At 38.5% G+C, this 17,940-nt stretch overlaps 1 protein-coding gene across 1 annotated transcript in view; it reads left to right on the forward strand.

Annotated features, from left to right (window-relative positions):
• Positions 1–17,940, forward strand: part of oca2 (oculocutaneous albinism II) — a 128,089-nt gene that overhangs the window by 90,045 nt on the left and 20,104 nt on the right. The window contains exons 20-23 of the mRNA XM_051712745.1: positions 193–252; positions 1,090–1,194; positions 5,676–5,769; positions 8,625–8,718. Coding sequence (XP_051568705.1) covers positions 193–252; positions 1,090–1,194; positions 5,676–5,769; positions 8,625–8,718 — 353 coding nt within the window. The remainder of the gene's footprint in view (positions 1–192; positions 253–1,089; positions 1,195–5,675; positions 5,770–8,624; positions 8,719–17,940) is intronic.

The following is a 17,940-nucleotide window of genomic DNA, read 5'->3' on the forward strand; positions in this document are numbered from 1 at the left end:
GGGGTGGAGGGTGGGTTGGGTACTTTTCAGCTGGTCAGGCTGGGAGACTAGCTGGCCGACCAGTTAAAAATAAGCTTGACCAGGCTTGCAGATCCGCTCGACCAGCTTAAACCAGCTAAGACCAGCAAACCACCTTTGGCTATTTTTTTTTTTTTCAACAGGGGCTTGATTTTCTGTTTTGTGTGTTTTAAGGCCCTTGCACAGCTGCAGCTTATCGACTACATTGGAGAGCAGACGGCAGTGTTGATAAAAGTAAGTAATTCCTATAAAATATTTTCACAGTCTTTGTGTGTGTGTGTGTGTGTGTGTGTGTGTGTGTGTGTGTGTGTGAACATGTATATAATTAGTGTTAGTTTTACTAACATTTATTTGCTTATAAATGGACCATGATTCTAAACCCATGTATTCCAAAAAGAACACTGCAATCCAGCCAAGTGAACCTTATTAAATAGCATGCCTGGCCAAAATCATTGTTATCTTATAGATCCAATAGCGGGGCTGTGTGGGCCCTGTTTCAGAGATTTCCTCAGGCCTGTAAACGTCCAACTCTGCCTGACTGGCGATCACACTCTGATAGACCCGTCAGCTTGCGTTTGGTGTGTGGGCCTTTTACAATCACAATAATTACTCATGACAGGTGCTGCTGTGGAGCTCTGATGCATTCAATCCAATCACCATCACTGGGACCCAGAGACCCCAAAATCTGAACACATATATAAACAACCAAAGAGACAAATAGTGTGGAAAAGATCGGAATGAGACATTGTACATAATAAATTACATTTGTATGTGTTTATAAAAAAACTATGATGTGTTTTCACATGTGTTGTGAAAGTGTGTTTGTGTTTATGTGTGTTTGTGAGCATGTATGGTGTTGTGTTTTGTTTTATGAAAGCAACAGACCGTGAAATAATAAATTCAATGTGACTGTGTCATGAACACATTCTCTGTTAAGCCTCCCACCTCAGTGTTGGCATTCATGGGCGTTTGTAAGGCTGACAGAGTGAGGGTTTGTGTATGTGTGTGTGTGTTCAGTAGGGAGGTGTTTGGTTGTGACATACAGTATTTTATTGTTATCTTCTCTCCCAGGCTGTGCCAGAGGATGAGCGCTTGGCCATCGCCATCATTTTGGTCATGTGGGTCTCAGCGTTGGCCTCTTCTCTCATAGACAACATCCCCTTCACTGCTACTATGGTGAGGAATGCACACACATTCCCTCATGAGCACACAAACACAAATAGGTAAAATGAAAACTCTCTTTATAACCTTTTTATAACAAAACTTAAAGGAATGGTTCACCCAAAAATGAAATTTTTCTCATTATTCACTTACTCTGATGCCATCTCAGATGTTTATGACTGTTTTTCTTCGGCAGGACACAAATTACGATTTTTTGAAAAATGTTGAAGCTCTGTAGGTCCTTATAATGTAAATAATGTAAGTAAATGGGTGCCATCAGGCTGGTGGCTTTCACCATAGTGCTTAGGTCACTGATGCGTCGACTGCTGACAGCAAGTGATTTTTTTAAAGTTAATAAAGTTTTAATTGTCAATTTGTTTCTTACACCAACCTATTGATTTGCTTTAGAAGACAATAATTGATCGACTGGGGTCGTGTGGATTACTTTTATGCTGCCTAAATGTGACTTTTGGACTGTCAAATAGCCAGCAACCTGATGGCACCCGTTTACTTACATTATAAAAACCTACAGAGCTTCACATTTTTTCTAAAAATCTTAATTTGTGTCAATAAAGATTCTGTCATAATTATGATTATTTATTTTAATAATAATAATAAAGTTCACTTAAATGTACTGTAAGTAATATAATCCTTTTTTTTTTTTCCATTTAATTGTTCTCGCTAAAATATTGCCAGGTCACATTTCATCCCAAAATTTACAGTAAGCAATTACTGTAATGCAATGATTTTTTAATTTAATTACGGCAGTAAAACAAATACTACCATGTTGTATAAATGCTTTACAACTGAAATAATATATCATTGTTTTTTTGTTTTTTTCACACTTCAGTAATGAGAATAATATTTTTATGTATTACAGTATTGAGAAGTGAGGGAAAGTCACAGATTCACCCAAATACCCCACATAGTCTCTTAATTAATAGGATGTCTCAAAACTGCATGAATAATAATTATAAATTCATTTGAAAAATGTCTTATAGTTTTAGATGCTGCATGCAGCATGCAACACCGCAGGACACTGCACTCACTGCTGTGACATGTCATGTGAACTGCCCACATTCTGTTGACAAATATGTGAAAATAGTCCATCTTATCCTTTATAGTCACCTCAAGTGTGTGAGGAACTGTAGTGAGTGATGATGTGCCATCAGAGCAGTGCATGAATCATGTGTATCATGAAGAACATGTGCTGTGAGCTGATATGATGATCATGGCACCAAACAGACACAGATCTGTGCTGCCGATCGCTCACTGCCAAATGACTTTGCTCTCTTTTCACAACTACTTTACCTGCCACTCTTTCGCCTTTTATATTGTACTCTGATGTAGAAACTGTTGTAGCAATAGTTCACCCAGAAATGAACATTTTAAATTTTGGTCTGTTCCTCACACAAAGGTATTGTATGGCTTCATAAGACTTAGAATATCACACTCGAGTCATATGGATTACTGTTATTATACTTTCATGATTTTTGTTCTTTTGGAGTTTGGAATTATAGTTCACCATCCACTTTAGTTGTCAGGAAAAGAGCTGCCCTGACATTCTGCCTAATCTCTCCTTTTGTGTTTCATGGGAGAAAGAAAATAATATGGGGTTGGAAAAGGGTGAGTAAATGATGACATCACTTTTATTTTTGGGTGAACTATTGCTTTGAGAGCTCTATTTTTCTCAACATCTCATAGTAGCTCTTTCTTATTGCCTGTCTCTTTCACTCGCTCTGTCAAAATGGAGAGATGAACATAGAGTAAAATATACTTGAGCTCTCAGCGTACACCTGTAGTGGTAATGGATCACATTGATTTTGAAGGCCTTGCCACTGTATAAATAGAATTAATAAATAAAATAAACCTTTCAGTAGTTCCACAAACATGCCCTGTTAGAATCTGGACTAAAAATGACATACACTTAATTTTTCTTTAGAGCACCTATAGTGTGCCTATTTCTGACTTTATCAACAACAACAGAAAATCAGCTTGCATTTAGTTATTTCAAACTGTTTGTCTCACAACACATATGCTCTGCATTTTCTGTATTTATTCACCTGTTTCAAAAATATAAAAGTATTGATGAAAACATATCACACCATCCATAAAGCAATTTTAAATTGGCCATCATGCACTACTCATGTTTTTTGGTGCAGATGTATCAGGTAAGATATGTTCAGTTTGAACATTCAATGCACTTTCAATCACACATGTTCACATGGACCTTTGAACAGCTGATCTGCAGATCAATACACTGTCTAGAAGTCCTCATCACTCTGGTGATAGAGCTCCTATTATCTCCTGTGCCATTTGATGGGTGATTCACCAATGAATTAAATTTCATCTGCAATTGCAATATGACCAAAGTGCTTGTGGGATTTAATAAAAGTGATCATATAGCATAAACATCCTTGACCGTTCTTAACCTGTGTAACCTAAGGTCCTGCCTGTGTGATAGACCTTTATACTGGAAGATAAACTGAGCATAGATAATTGATGCTAGATTTTCATGACATATTTCCCCAGTGGGAACCCTTGAAAACATTAAAGGAAATCCCATGGGAGCCGCCTGAGGAGAACCCTGCAGTCTTTTTCCTTTGAAGAATCTGTCCCTTATAGTATAGTCATCTTGGTTCACACCTTCACAGAGATATGCACTATGAATTTTAATCTGTGCATATTACATTTGAATGGATGTCACAGTATGTGGTGCAAGTTGAGACAATGGAAGCTGCCATACCTATTTTAGGCTTTTTATGAACAATTTAAACATTAAAACAGCTATGCAACACAAAACAATTCATGAACCAGAAAAATGGTAACAGTAACATACAAAAATATCAAAACATTCTTTTGGTCATTGAAAGATTCTAATGATTAAAATATATAAAAATTACACTATATGAAACACATGATAACCTGCCCCAACCCTGACCATTTATGAAGAAATATTATTTTCCCGTGAACACATCTGGACTAAAATCTACATTCATTATGTAGATAGCCTATATAATGAATATATAGTTCATTAGTTGGCCCTTTGGGATTCATTCAGCCTAAATGTTTCCCGTTGTAGTTTTGTTTACTCAAGAGCTATAACAAAAAATATGAAGATATTGGAAATTTAGTTTGGAACATAGAATTCACAAAAAATGTCAAATTTAAAAGGATTTTGAACTTGGTGTTTGAAACCAACATGCAAAATCACTGCTAGAGAAAACACATAATTTTTTATTTGGACTTTTGACTCAAACCCTTATAGTTACTGAGATATAGCGCTTAAGATAACTTCCTCATTTGACAACTAGCCCCGCTCTACCCTATATAAACTTTATCTGTTTACCTCTGTAAAAGAAGAGAACTGAAAAAGAGCTTTTGAAAGTCCACATATAATTTGTTCCCAAGCAGCTGTTCATGTGTGGACAACATAATCAAATTTAACCTTTGTTAATCATCAACCAATTATCAACCATTAACAACCATGTGCAAATAAATAGACAAATATGAGTTAAGAATACAGAGACTTGTAAGATACCCGTGTTTCTATGCCACCTGTGTCATGTTAGGATTTTCCCTCCAGATTAATATTCGCTCTTTGCGCTCCACTGGAAACACAAAACTGCTATTTTCTTGTCAGCACAAGTGTACGGTTGCTTTGCCTCTCGGTGCCCTCCCATCCACAGTGGCGATACCACAACTGAATGAATCGGATGGCAAATGTAGTAGAAAATGTAATCACAGTTGTGCTGTGTAATTTATTCAAGTCAATTGCAGCTGAAGCCGCTGGTAGCTGCAAAGCCAGCATGTAGCAGCCAAGTGGCTACACACTGGATTCTCAGAAGCAGAAAGCATTTTCTCCAAATATGCAATCTTTAAATTATGCTATGCTGGTGAGAAAATCGAATGCTTATATGCCCTGAGAAATGGATGCATGCATGTGGATTGTTGCAGCCACAGGGAGACATTCTCTGCCTCTTGCCATTACATGCCCTTGCTAAGTACTGATGGCTATAGCCATAAGTATTTTTAGCTTGTTCTATCAGTGCAGGCTTCATACTAGGCCTTAGCAGTGATGTTTGCAACATACATGTTGTTTTATAAGGGTTTCATTTGCTGTTTATTCTTCAGTGTGTCTGTAAAAAAAAATAAAAAATAGAAGAGAAAATCTAACGTCATATGCTATTGATCTTGTTCTAACTGCCTTGAAGGATAGGCTACAACACAGTCTGCTAATAGGTTGGATGGCTGTCCGTATTATTGAATATACATATACTGTAACACTTTTTTTATGACCCCAGCATCCACAATGTTTAATTCTTGACAGATGGTGCATTCTATTAGGTATTGCTCAGTTGTTAATTTTTCTTTTGGTTTTGTAATGCCTGAGAACTGCAGCCAACAATGTTTACTGCTAAATGTTCTAGCAATACATATGGTAATGAGCTACAAACAACGGAAGACTAAAATTTATTATCTTTATTTTTCGACAGATTCCTGTGCTTATAAACCTCAGTCAAGATGCAGATGTCAACTTGCCTATCAAACCTCTCATCTTCGCATTGGCAATGGGAGCTTGTCTTGGAGGTCAGTTACATTCTATATTTCCGAATATAATGGCCCCCCAAAAATATTTGGAATGTTAAGCCACACTTAAAAATGCACACATGCTTTTAACCAACTGCTCCCAACAAGTAATATTTTTGTGGATGTACAGTATCAATTCAGTTCCCCTTAAGTTCACATACTGTAGGTGCCCTTGCAGAGTAACCACAGGTTCTTCACATGAACTATAGACATTTTCCACTAAATTTGACAGCCAGAAAGTGTTCAAATATTTTTTATTCATTTTGAACCATTGTTTTACAATTTAAAACCAAAAAGTCTTCCCTTTGGTTAAATGTTATGCTTGAAAAGCATGCCTGCAGAAGTAAAATGAATGTATATGAGTGTTATTGCATAAGATAAAAAAAGATCAAACAGAGAAGGGTTTGATATTTTGTTATCTAAGGAAATAAAATGCATACATTTTTAAATATTACCTAAGCATCCAAATACTTTTTGGGGCCACTGTGTATTATATACAGTCAGTATGTTTTAATGCAAACATGCCCTTTTACCAGCCTTGGTTCAAGTGGAGTTTAAGAGCTTACCTTGAAATAAACACTATGCCATGAAGACCTTTGTGGAAACACTTTGTGGTGTTTCTTTTTTGTAAGCCACCTCCTAAAGAATTGTAATTATTTCACCTAAATCTTTCTGTGATATATAACAAACTACTTTAAGATGGTACTTGAAGCCTTCATAGAAAATAGGTCTCATTTTTACATTGTGGTAGCTTTAATAACCTGTGGTTTTTCAATGCCACTCCCCATTCACTCACATCTGAAAGCCTCAGAGCAGAATAGATCCATCTACATCTGAAAATGCCTTATTGCATGTTTGGCTCTAAGGACACGGAGATAGATAGATAGATAGATAGATAGAGAGAGAGAGAGGTGTGGCAGCCCTATGGTCTAATCACAGGAGATGTGTTAGCTCTAGTATAGATCCATGGGATTCTAAGGCAGGCTCCTGGCTTTGTTGTCATGCTGACACCTTTTAAGAATTTTAAGAGAAATATCTTTCAGGAAGTGACAAATCAATGACCATAAGCTTATTTATGGTCTTTCAAATTGTTCAAATAGGAAAATGCATCACCTTAAAGACATTTGAGAATGAAGCTATTGAAGAAATTTATGTTTTGTGTTTATTACAAATTCATTTGTGATGTTCCAAAAAGCATCTTGTGTGTTTCAGTTGATGGAAATTGAAGAAAAATCTGCCACACAAAGGAGTTAACATGGTCAAAGTCATAAATTTACTCATTTGATTAGTGACCTAGAAATAAAAAATCAAAATCCTTACATTTTGGACGCCATAAACAATGTCGGTCATCTATTTCTATTATTTATTTATTTGTGAATAACATTTTATTAGGTTTCACCACAACAACAAAAACAAATACAAAGGTTCCATTAATACTACAATAAATAAATTGTGTGGGGGGAGGGGAATGCATGTAGTACACTCAAAATAGATACATAAATATGAAGCACAAAGCATACAAAAATAATACAAATATGACAGAGACAAAAAGCAAATTTAAAAAGAAAAATACATAATATAAGTAGAAGTAGCGTAGATGATTAATTGAAGTAAAAGGTCTGGAACAAAACCAATAGCAGCTGTCCAATTATGTATTGTGCATGATGTAGCATTATGCAACCTGGATGTTCCATTTCTATCTATTGAAGATGTTTCATTGCACATCCTAGTTTTCATTCATTTTTTATTATAGTATGATGGAGATTCCCTAGCATGTAACCTCATCACACACTTTGACATCATAAGACATGTGAATAATTGTGGGAGTCACCATCCTCAAAGTGTGAATTAAGATCACAGTGTAAGTTGGAGTATCACTGCCAGAGCAGAGATGAATGAATGATATTGTAAACAGCTCTTAGAGAAGATAGTGGACTCCACACAAACATCTGAGCAGAAAAAAATATAAAATGAAATGTTACAACCACATATATCAAGAAAATCACTACATGCCTTTGAGGACTCCCAAAAATACATCAGAAACAACTCGCAACATCTCAAACACACTAAAACAGAAGCTTGTACATCCAAAAGATCGTACTTCAAAATCAAAGCAATGCAGTTGGTGTAGTCAAGTGCAATAAAGAATATCATCCATTTACACTATTTCACCCTGACACTATTTCACCCAGACACTTTGTCACTGTTTTGCAATTTTGTGACACTGAGGCGTGAGATGAGAGAAAATTTCTGCAAATCTCCACCATTCTACATCTGATGAAGCCACTTGGATGAGTGGTAGAACTTGTCTAGATGCTCTAGAGTAAATTTTTCTAGACATGCTATTGATGAAGTGGCGTCCTCAGTCCTTCATCAGAAAGCTATCATTCCTGTGATTCGAGTTGGGACAGAAGTTCTTTCTCCATGCAATACATTACTAATACTGGTACTACAAAAGAAACGCTTGCCAAATCACCTCTGCAATTTATCGCTAAAGGTCATTTCATTGCTGATACTTTAAAGGAGTGATTGCACAGTGGATAACTTTAAATTGCAATCAGCATAACAAAATATGCCTTGCGTGTTGGCGCCAAATCAATTTTAATATTAATTTATAAAGATCTCAATTTGTGCAGCACTGTGTTTGTAGAGAACATACCAATCTAATGAAACATTTTCAAATTCCTAGACCTCTCTCTCATGGCAGACAAGAGTGATTGGAGTATATATATGAAACATTTTTGTTTTGGCAAACATTGTTTACATTAAACATATAAGTGTTTCTGTGTTTATTCAGGTTATCAGAGTTATTCAAGCTAGTCATTCATTTTTCTCATCCCTCTGTATTCCCAAAGGAAATGGGACACTGATTGGAGCATCTGCTAATGTGGTGTGCGCTGGGATTGCTGAACAGCATGGCTATGGATTTTCTTTCATGGAGTTCTTCAGGTACGTGCATTGGGACTAGTACAATTTATACTTTTATACTCTTTATTTTATTTTTTTAAATAAAGAATATTTTGACCATTGCCACTGACCAACTAAGGTGAGTTATGTTTGTGGTGTATCTGTCAAGCCTAATGAAAACATTATCTCCCAAGAGCTCGACCAGTACAGCATGTCGCTAGCAATGTCAAGGTTGTGGGTTTGATTCCTCCACATAGCCTACTGATGAATAGCATTTCTTGAATGCACTGTAAGTTGTTTTTGGTAAAAGCATCTTCTAAATGCATAATTGTCTGCAAAATGCAATAAAATAAGATGAATAAATTTTTTGCCATGTAAAATTATTTCAAACCTGTAGGGAACACTTTTCCCCCCTTTAATTCAAAGCTCCTCTTGTTAATAGCAAAATTACTCAAGAGTGCTGTTCAATCCCATAGCTTTAAAACCAGAGGTTTATAGCCTTTCATGCACTCTTCACAGAAATCTGTGATTATTCTAACCCCATCTGTTGGCTAAAGGTAGCTGAAGTGACACTTAAGGGGACTATATCATGGCATACTCTCACTAGCCACTGCAATCTATTGCTTCCTGTCATCTAGTTCTCCCCTCTCTTCACATTGTAAAACAACACCATTTAAAGGCAATCTCACAATCACAAACATACCCATCAGTTACAATCAAAGTGCAACTCAAAGTGTTGTAACTCAACAAGCTGAAACACACCTTGATTAAGCTAAAAAAAAAAAAAAAAAAAAGGTACCAGCCATGATCCCTGATTACTCAAGCTAACAGAACCAAACACATCTTCTTTTCAACTAATGTAGCAACATGTATTAATTCTGCATTCTTCCACTTTGTGGTTTCATTTTAGTCTCTTGACTTTAACAATACTGCAGGGTAAATAAAAATAAAATAAAATTCTTTCAGGTAATCTGCAGTAAACAATATGCTTCTTGTGATAACTTCTAGTAGTTTTTATTCAAGTCATAAATATTTTTTATTACGTTCAATCAACCTGATTACAGTAGGTTATATCAACTCAAGTAATATTAAAGATTAGATCTGGTAGAAATACGTGCTTAAACTAAGAACACTGTTCAAATTGAGGGGGGTTTGGAGGGTCCCAGACCCCACATAAGAGTTAAGGGACCCCCCATAAGACCAAAATAATGTAACTTGGGGGGTCCCCTGGTGTTTCATAAACAATAGAATACTATAAACATAAAACTAGTTATTTTTAATGTTTGGGGTGACACAGTGCAACATGCAAAACTGGCCATTATCTGTTCTAGTTTTAAAAAATAATCCAAATTAGATTTTTATGTTGGAAAATTCTAAACACTGTTTTCTAAAGGAACTTACAGACACTGACTGAGTGACTCTTGCAGAGTGAATACTGATTTTCACCACTCAATAATGGCAAGATATAATTCTTGATATATGTTTGTTGGAAGCCAACTCCTAAATTACTAACATGAAATCATCTTTTTGTCTTAAAACTAAACCATCGCTAGAGGTTAATTAATATGCATGCAGTTAATATGCACGTAGTTTTGCAGGTATTTATCTAACACTACATGTTGCTCACAATCAAACAGTTAAGTCATTATCTTTGTCCATTTATTATGCTGCGTCTGTGACGAGCGGCCCTCCCTCATTATCTTTAAATATGCAATCCATGCTGAAAAATGATAGTGTTAACAAAAAAAAAAACAAAAACAAAAACAAAAAAAACTCATTAAGACAATTTAAAGCATCTATAATGAGCTATGTATTATTTATAGCTCTTATACACTATGCATCTCAGCCACGGTGACCACAATTTAAATTCTACAAATCTGTTTTTTATGTGTCTTATTGAGCCTAACAACTTAATATTGTCTTACAGTTCATTAAAATATCAAAATGACAAATTGTTATCATATATCTAAGTATTCTTTGAAGTTTTGATAGGGATTTCCAAAATTCCCGAAATGATTGTGGGGGAGTCGTGCGTCCGTCTGACGTAAGTATTTTGTTCAAACGGAATATTATGAAGGGATTTTGAAGGGATATTATGGCCAAAAATGAAAATTCAGTCATCATTTACTCACCCTCATAATGCTTCAAACCTGTATGACTTTCTTTGTTCCGTGAAGCACAAAAAGAGATGAAAATGTTAGCTTCAGTCACCATTCACTTTTATTGCATCTTTTTGCCATTCAATAAAAAAAGTGAATGCTGACTGAGGCCAACATTACACTAGAAGTTTCCACAAGAGGCATATTGTTTACTGTAGATTACCTAAAATAATTTTATTTTTATTTTTATTTATAGTGCAGTAGTTAAACAAAGTCAAGAAACTAAAATGAGTATTAAAATGTATCACTTTAATACTCGACTAGTGTACAAAAATAATGAGACTTTTATGCAAGTGTACAGGCCAGGCAAATTGATGTAAATGTAAATATACTTTCACTAAAAGGAAATAAGAAAAAGGCCCACATTGGATGATAAAAACCCATAAGTGAAGGATGTTTGCTTTAACAACAGCAAATACAAGGGATTTGAAAAAACATATATAGGGATATAAGATAAATGTTTTGTTTGAACACACATCTGTACTTGTTCCTAGTAAAATCCTTGTAAATCAAGCATGTGCATCATACCCTAAAAATATCTTCAAATGTGCTTCTCTTTTTGAGAAGAGACAGATAGTTTTAGAGAGAGACTCTTTAGACAGCTTGATTTCAAGCACTCTCTAGCATATCAACAAATACATTTGAATGTGAAAAAAAGAGCTGCTCACTGATTACCTCTTGGTGAGCAGCTTGCAGAAATATTCACCGTCTCTTTTGATTCAGTTCTCCCTGCTTGTTACCTGCTGCTCGATGGATGTGGTTTCCATGCAAATACAGATGCATGCAGAACTCTGGCATTCTCCCAGTTGGTGTGGTGTTGGTGGTCAGTGGTAAAAGAGGAGTCTGAATGAACTTCTGATTGGACTCTGAAATGCTCCCGGTGGGAAACAGTGGGGTCTTTCAATCACTGTATGTAAAATCCAAAAAGGTAATTCAGACATGCCTAGAGCAGAGCCAGACATGAAGACACTTTACACTGTTCGCTGATACCTGTGGGGCTTTCTTTCTATGGATTTACTTGCATACGCATAGGGACTACAGTAAACTTTGAAATGTGATTAACCCCCTATTTTTTATGTAAAATCTCTTTCTCCATTTATAATGTTGTCTTGACAAAGTCAACACTGTTATTCTACAAACTTGGTTTGGACTTTTTTTATTTTTTTTTATCCCTAAACCAAGACCCAAATTCTGTCACTAACTCCATTTAGAGCTTTCAAGCTACACCCACCAAACTTGGTACAGACCATCAGAATGTTCTGGAATAGTGTGATATATTTTCTAACTGTTACTATTTTCACACCGCAGTTTATAAAAATCTGGAAAATCTCATAGACTTTCATTGACAGAATGTTCAAATGGGCTAAGACTATCCACAGTTCACCTGACCAACCAACCTCTGAGTGAAACTGTGATGATTCTGATTGCCGCCGGACTGTTTTCTGGTTCCGGTCTCTATATGAAGCAATGCACAGTATTTTTAGTGTTAGCTGGAGTGAAAATGAGTTCAGGTTCAACTTGTGCTGTTGTTGGCTGTCATAACTTAAATTAGGTAATGATATCATCATAACTAACCTTGGGCCATCGCTTCATGTCGTCTTCCCACTCTTTAAACTTTGAAGGGTGAGGCAATGTCAAAAGATGGTCATCATAACACTTTATTGGCACTATGGAGCCACATGTTCGCCACTTTTACCAATTTAACATGCTAAACATCACATTGTCCACCAAAACAAGTGAAAACACTGGAGAGGTATATGTAAATTGGTTTCTACATTCAGAAAAAAAGTTGGATTCAAACTCCAACTGTCAAACATTTTAATGTAAACCATCTCTCTCTTTCACTCCGTTTGTCTTAAGCCATATCCACACTAACAAGTTTTTAACATTCATTTAGCTACATATAAGCCTCTCATTCACACTATTGTAGAACAGCATTTTCTTCCATTGAAAACTTAGACTTTTACAGCCATATACAGTATATACACCTTTTCCCATCAGGACATAATCAGAAATCGTAATTTTGCACTGACAGTCCATCTTCATTGACAAACAATCACTCTACTAACTGTTGGTTTGTTGTTACTTTGCATGTCTGTCTAAGTGGCCACGGTTGTAACAGTTGCAAGAAGAGTCAAGAGAGCAGGATCTAAATGCAGCTTATATTTAACAAAACTAGTCCAGATACAAAACTGGAAAAACACAGGAACAAACAAACAAAAATTTGGGAACAGTTCAAATGTAGGGTACATGTAGGTTAACAGTAAAACAACTGACAAAGACTAAACACAAGGATATTATATACACTTGGGCAAACAAGGTAAAGGAGATACAGCTGGGAACAATCAGGGCAGGAAACAAGAACAGAGACACAAGAAGGTAAACACAAAACTTCAAACGAAAAGTCTCTCAACTACTAGTGACCTCTGGTGGCCGCTAGGGCAAATGTCTCAGGTGTTACATAGCCCCCCCCGGAGCGACTCCTGTCGCTCCTAAACCCAAATAACACCAAAAAAAAAATAAAAAATTAAAAATATTGTTCATGGGAGGAACAGGACATTATGAAACTGGCAGACCAAGAAAGCACAGGGGAAAATAGACGGAAAAACTAACCAGGCAGCCAAGGTGGAGTGAATGGGGAGTCCGAATACTGATGTAAACCAGGAGACCAAGCCGGCCCGGGCAGATTAGGTGGATGGTTGGTAGACCAGGGCAGATCAGGCGGACAGTCGGACTGGGTCAGGAGGCCTGGGAGGTGGCTTCAGGGCAGGGACTGAGTCAGGAGGCCTGAGAGGTGGCCACTGGACAGGGACTGGGTTAGGAGGCCTGGGAGGCGGCCACAGGGCTGCGACAGGGTCAGGAGGCCTGGGAGGCGGCCACAGGGCTGCGACAGGGTCAGGAGGCCTGGGAGGCGGCCACAGGGCTGCGACAGGGTCAGGAGGCCTGGGAGGCGGCCACAGGGCTGCGACAGGGTCAGGAGGCCTGGGAGGCGGCCACAGGGCTGGGACAGGGTCAGGAGGCGGGCCGCTGGAGGAGGAGTGGGCAGAGCCGCTGTAAGAGGAGTCTCTGGAGGAGCGGGCGGAATCGTGGAAGACACTGAGGGCAGAGTCACCATAGTCAGGAGCACTGGCAGTGACTGGGATATGGCCTCCGTGGCCGGGAGTGCTTGCAGTGACTGGGAAATGGCCTCCATGGTCATGGGCACTGGCAGTGATGGGGAACAACCTCCGTGGTTGAGAAAACTGGCAATGATAAGGGAACGACCTCCGTGGCCGTGAGCACTGGCAGGAGCCCTTCTTCTCCTCCTCCACTTCCAGATGGCCGTGAGAACTGCTGTGGAAGACTCAGAAGGTGGAGCCATGGGAGGCTCGATGAAGGAAGGCAGAGCCATGGGAGGTTCGAGGGGCAGAGCCATGGGAGGCCCTAGGAAGGAAGTCTCCACCGAGGCTGGGGAGAAAGTGGTCTCCGCTGAAGGGAGCTCGGAGACCACTTGACCCATAGTGGCCTCCCCTTCTTCTAGGGCTGAAGTGGGCATGAAAGCTGGATCTGGGATGGACGAGGCTTGTTGGCTGTAGCTGGCGTGGGCTCGTTGGCTGTGGCAGGCATGGGCATTGGCTCTGGCTTGTTGGCCGTGGCAGGCATGGGCATTGACACGTGGACCGTGGCAGGCGTGGGCGCTGGCAGCATCACGGGGTTCCTGCCATACCCCACAGTGTAAGGGGAGAATGTGAGCTTCAAAGCATAGTCAATGAATTCTACTAAAGAGAGTTCACACTTGCCTCTAGGCAAGCAGGACTTCACCAGCTCATTGAGTCCAAAATGGTAGATGTAAACAAATATCTCCCCAATTAAAATCCTGGGCGAGACTGCAGAAACACTCAGTATACTGCTCGATGGTTATGTCTCCTTGTTTGAGAGACAGCAGTTGCAAAGCTGCTAGATCCATAATGATGGTCAGTTGTTCTGTAACGATTGCAGGAAGAGTCAAGAGAGCAGGATCTAAATGCAGCTTATATTTAATAACAAAACTAGTCCAGATACAAAACTGGGAAAACACAGGAACAAAACAAAAACAAAAACAAAACTTGGAAACAGAACAAATGTTACATGTAGGGTAACAGGTACAATATCTGACAAAGACTGAGCAAACACAAGGATGTTATATACACTGGGGTAAACAAGGTAAATGAGATACAGCTGGGAACAATCAGGGCAGGAAACGGGAACGGAGACACAAGAAGTTAAACACAAAACTTCAAACTAAAAGTCTCTCAACTCCTAACGACCTCTGGTGGCCACTAGGGCAAATGTCTCCGGTGTTACAACGGCACTTTTGAGCCCAGAAACAGGAGAAATCGATGGCATTAGACAGAGCCCAAGGCCTCTTGGCTCAATGCAGGCAAGGAGTGGGAGCTCATCTCACTGCACATCAGACAGGGAGATAAGGCTGATCAATTCAAGCTAATCTCAGGAGTGAATCCAATCCATCCTAGTCTTAGCAAGAAGCCCGGATCCTGCCTTGCTCTTCACTTTTAGTTGAATGGCTGTCAGTCTCTTCTTCCGAATCTGTTTTGGTAATGAAGCACCTCTGCTAAGCCAAAGACTTGATCACTGCGCTCGCTCTATGACTCCTCTTTTCAGGGCCCACAGGACTGTCCAGAGGCAGGTAGAGCAGCTGGGCGACTCCGGGCTGAGCCAAGTGGGGATGGGCTGGTGGCAGAGGGGGTTGGCTAGAGAGAAGGTATTTATTTTTTTGGCAGTGTTTGGAAAGCAAACAGAATGGCAGCAGATGTTTGAGTAATTGCTCATTCATCATTAACCTCTGCCTGATACTCACAGAAAATCCAAGTCATGCTTATCTCATGTGTTAAGACCACTACATATAAGCGGAACAGATTCTATACCACTTCAAGTGCAGTCCCTGAGGTCTATAGATGACTATGCAATCCCAAAGGAAATTTGCACTTCAGAGAATCCACTATTTTTATTTAAAGGCCTCATTTGTATGCCCTGTGATGGTTAGAACTTTGTGATGAATGGGTAAGTCCTCAGCTCATGCTGTAATTGGCTGATTGGTGGGTTGCTATGGCGATGGATGGGGACAGAGAATTTCTCTGCCACTTTGGTTGGAAACTAGTGATGAAACACTACTGAGCTTCACTAGGAATGCTTTAAGAAAGCAGCTGATGATGCAGCAGTGTGGTGCACAGATCTCCACAGGGGCAGAAGGACAGAAAAAAATGATTTACAAACAGTTAAAGCAATACTTGCACATGCATAATTAACTTTGTTTCCTTTACAGTACTTTAACATTTATCTCTTTTTTTATATAAATCCCCTCTGTTTCTATAAATCAGCCCACTTTTGTTTTTTATTTATTTTATATAATAATAACTTAAAAGCATAGTTCACCCAAAACTGAAAATTCTGTCATAATTTATTCATCCCCATGTTGTACCAAAACCTGACTGATTTTCTTTCTTCTGTGGAACACAAATGCATAGGTTTGGTAGAATGTTGGCCTCAGTCACCATTCACTTTCATTGTACGGAAAAAGTATTTTTTGTGTTCCACTGAAGAAAGAAATCCATATGGATTTGGAACAGCAAGAGAGTGAGTAAATGATTACATAATTTTCATTTATGGGTGAACTGTCCTTTCGATGCACCCGGAGTTCAATATCCTCTTCCTACATACGATTCACATCCTCAAATTATTCTCTAATAGCACCTTTCCTTTTCTTGTCTCATCTTTCCTTGCACTTTCTCATTTCTTCTTCCTGACTCATACGTCCTTTAACTCCACTCTCTGTCTTCTCTGCTGCTTCCACACTGACCTCATCATCCTTTTTATATCAACAATTACTGTAGAAAACAAATATAATGGACATAACGGTACCATTATAATCAATCCCGCTGTCTACATGTTGCGCGCTTGGAATATTGTATACAGCTTCTTTGATTGTAATAGAAGCATTCTTCACGTTGATCAATGGCAGTGAACAGTATATGGAATGTGTGTCTTTCCATGAAATTCTAATGAAGATGTCAAAGTAAATACTGAAATGATTTTATATGAGAGTTGTGGCTCAAAGAGCTGCTACATTAACAAAATATAGTTAGCTGATCTTTTGACTTTCAGTAAATGGAATCCTCAGAATCAGTTACAGTATGATTTGCTGAACTTTTGACTTTCACTGAATGTATTTCAGTTCATTTATTTCCGTAATTCAACTCAAATTGTGAAACTCGTGTATTAAATAAATTCAGTGCACACAGACTGAAGTAGTTTAAGTCTTTGGTTCTTTTAATTGTGATGATTTTGGCTCACATTTAACAAAAACCCACCAATTCACTATCTCAAAAAATTAGAATACATCATAAGACCAATAAAAAAAAAACATTTTTAGTGAATTGTTGGCCTTCTGGAAAGTATGTTCATTTACTGTATATGTACTCAGTACTTGGTAGGGGCTCCTTTTGCTTTAATTACTGCCTCAATTCGGCGTGGCATGGAGGTGATCAGTTTGTGGCACTGCTGAGGTGGTATGGAAGCCCAGGTTTCTTTGACAGTGGCCTTCAGCTCATCTGCATTTTTTGGTCTCTTGTTTCTCATTTTCCTCTTGACAATACCCCATAGATTCTTTATGGGGTTCAGGTCTGGTGAGTTTGCTGGCCAGTCAAGCACACCAACACCATGGTCATTTAACCGACTTTTGGTGCTTTTGGCAGTGTGGGCAGGTGCCAAATCCTGCTGGAAAATGAAATCAGCATCTTTAAAAAGCTGGTCAGCAGAAGGAAGCCTGAAGTGCTCCAAAATTTCTTGGTAAAGGGTGCAGTGACTTTGGTTTTCAAAAAACACAATGGACCAACACCAGCAGATGACATTGCACCCCAAATCATCACAGACTGTGGAAACTTAACACTGGACTTCAAGCAACTTGGACTATGAGCTTCTCCACCCTTCCTCCAGACTCTAGGACCTTGGTTTCCAAATGAAATACAAAACTTGCTCTCATCTGAAAAGAGGACTTTGGAACACTGGGCAACAGTCCAGTTCTTCTTCTCCTTAGCCCAGGTAAGACGCCTCTGATGTTGTCTGTGGT

This window comes from Myxocyprinus asiaticus, chromosome 12 (assembly GCF_019703515.2).
Source record: "Myxocyprinus asiaticus isolate MX2 ecotype Aquarium Trade chromosome 12, UBuf_Myxa_2, whole genome shotgun sequence".
Lineage (NCBI taxonomy): Eukaryota > Metazoa > Chordata > Actinopteri > Cypriniformes > Catostomidae > Myxocyprinus > Myxocyprinus asiaticus.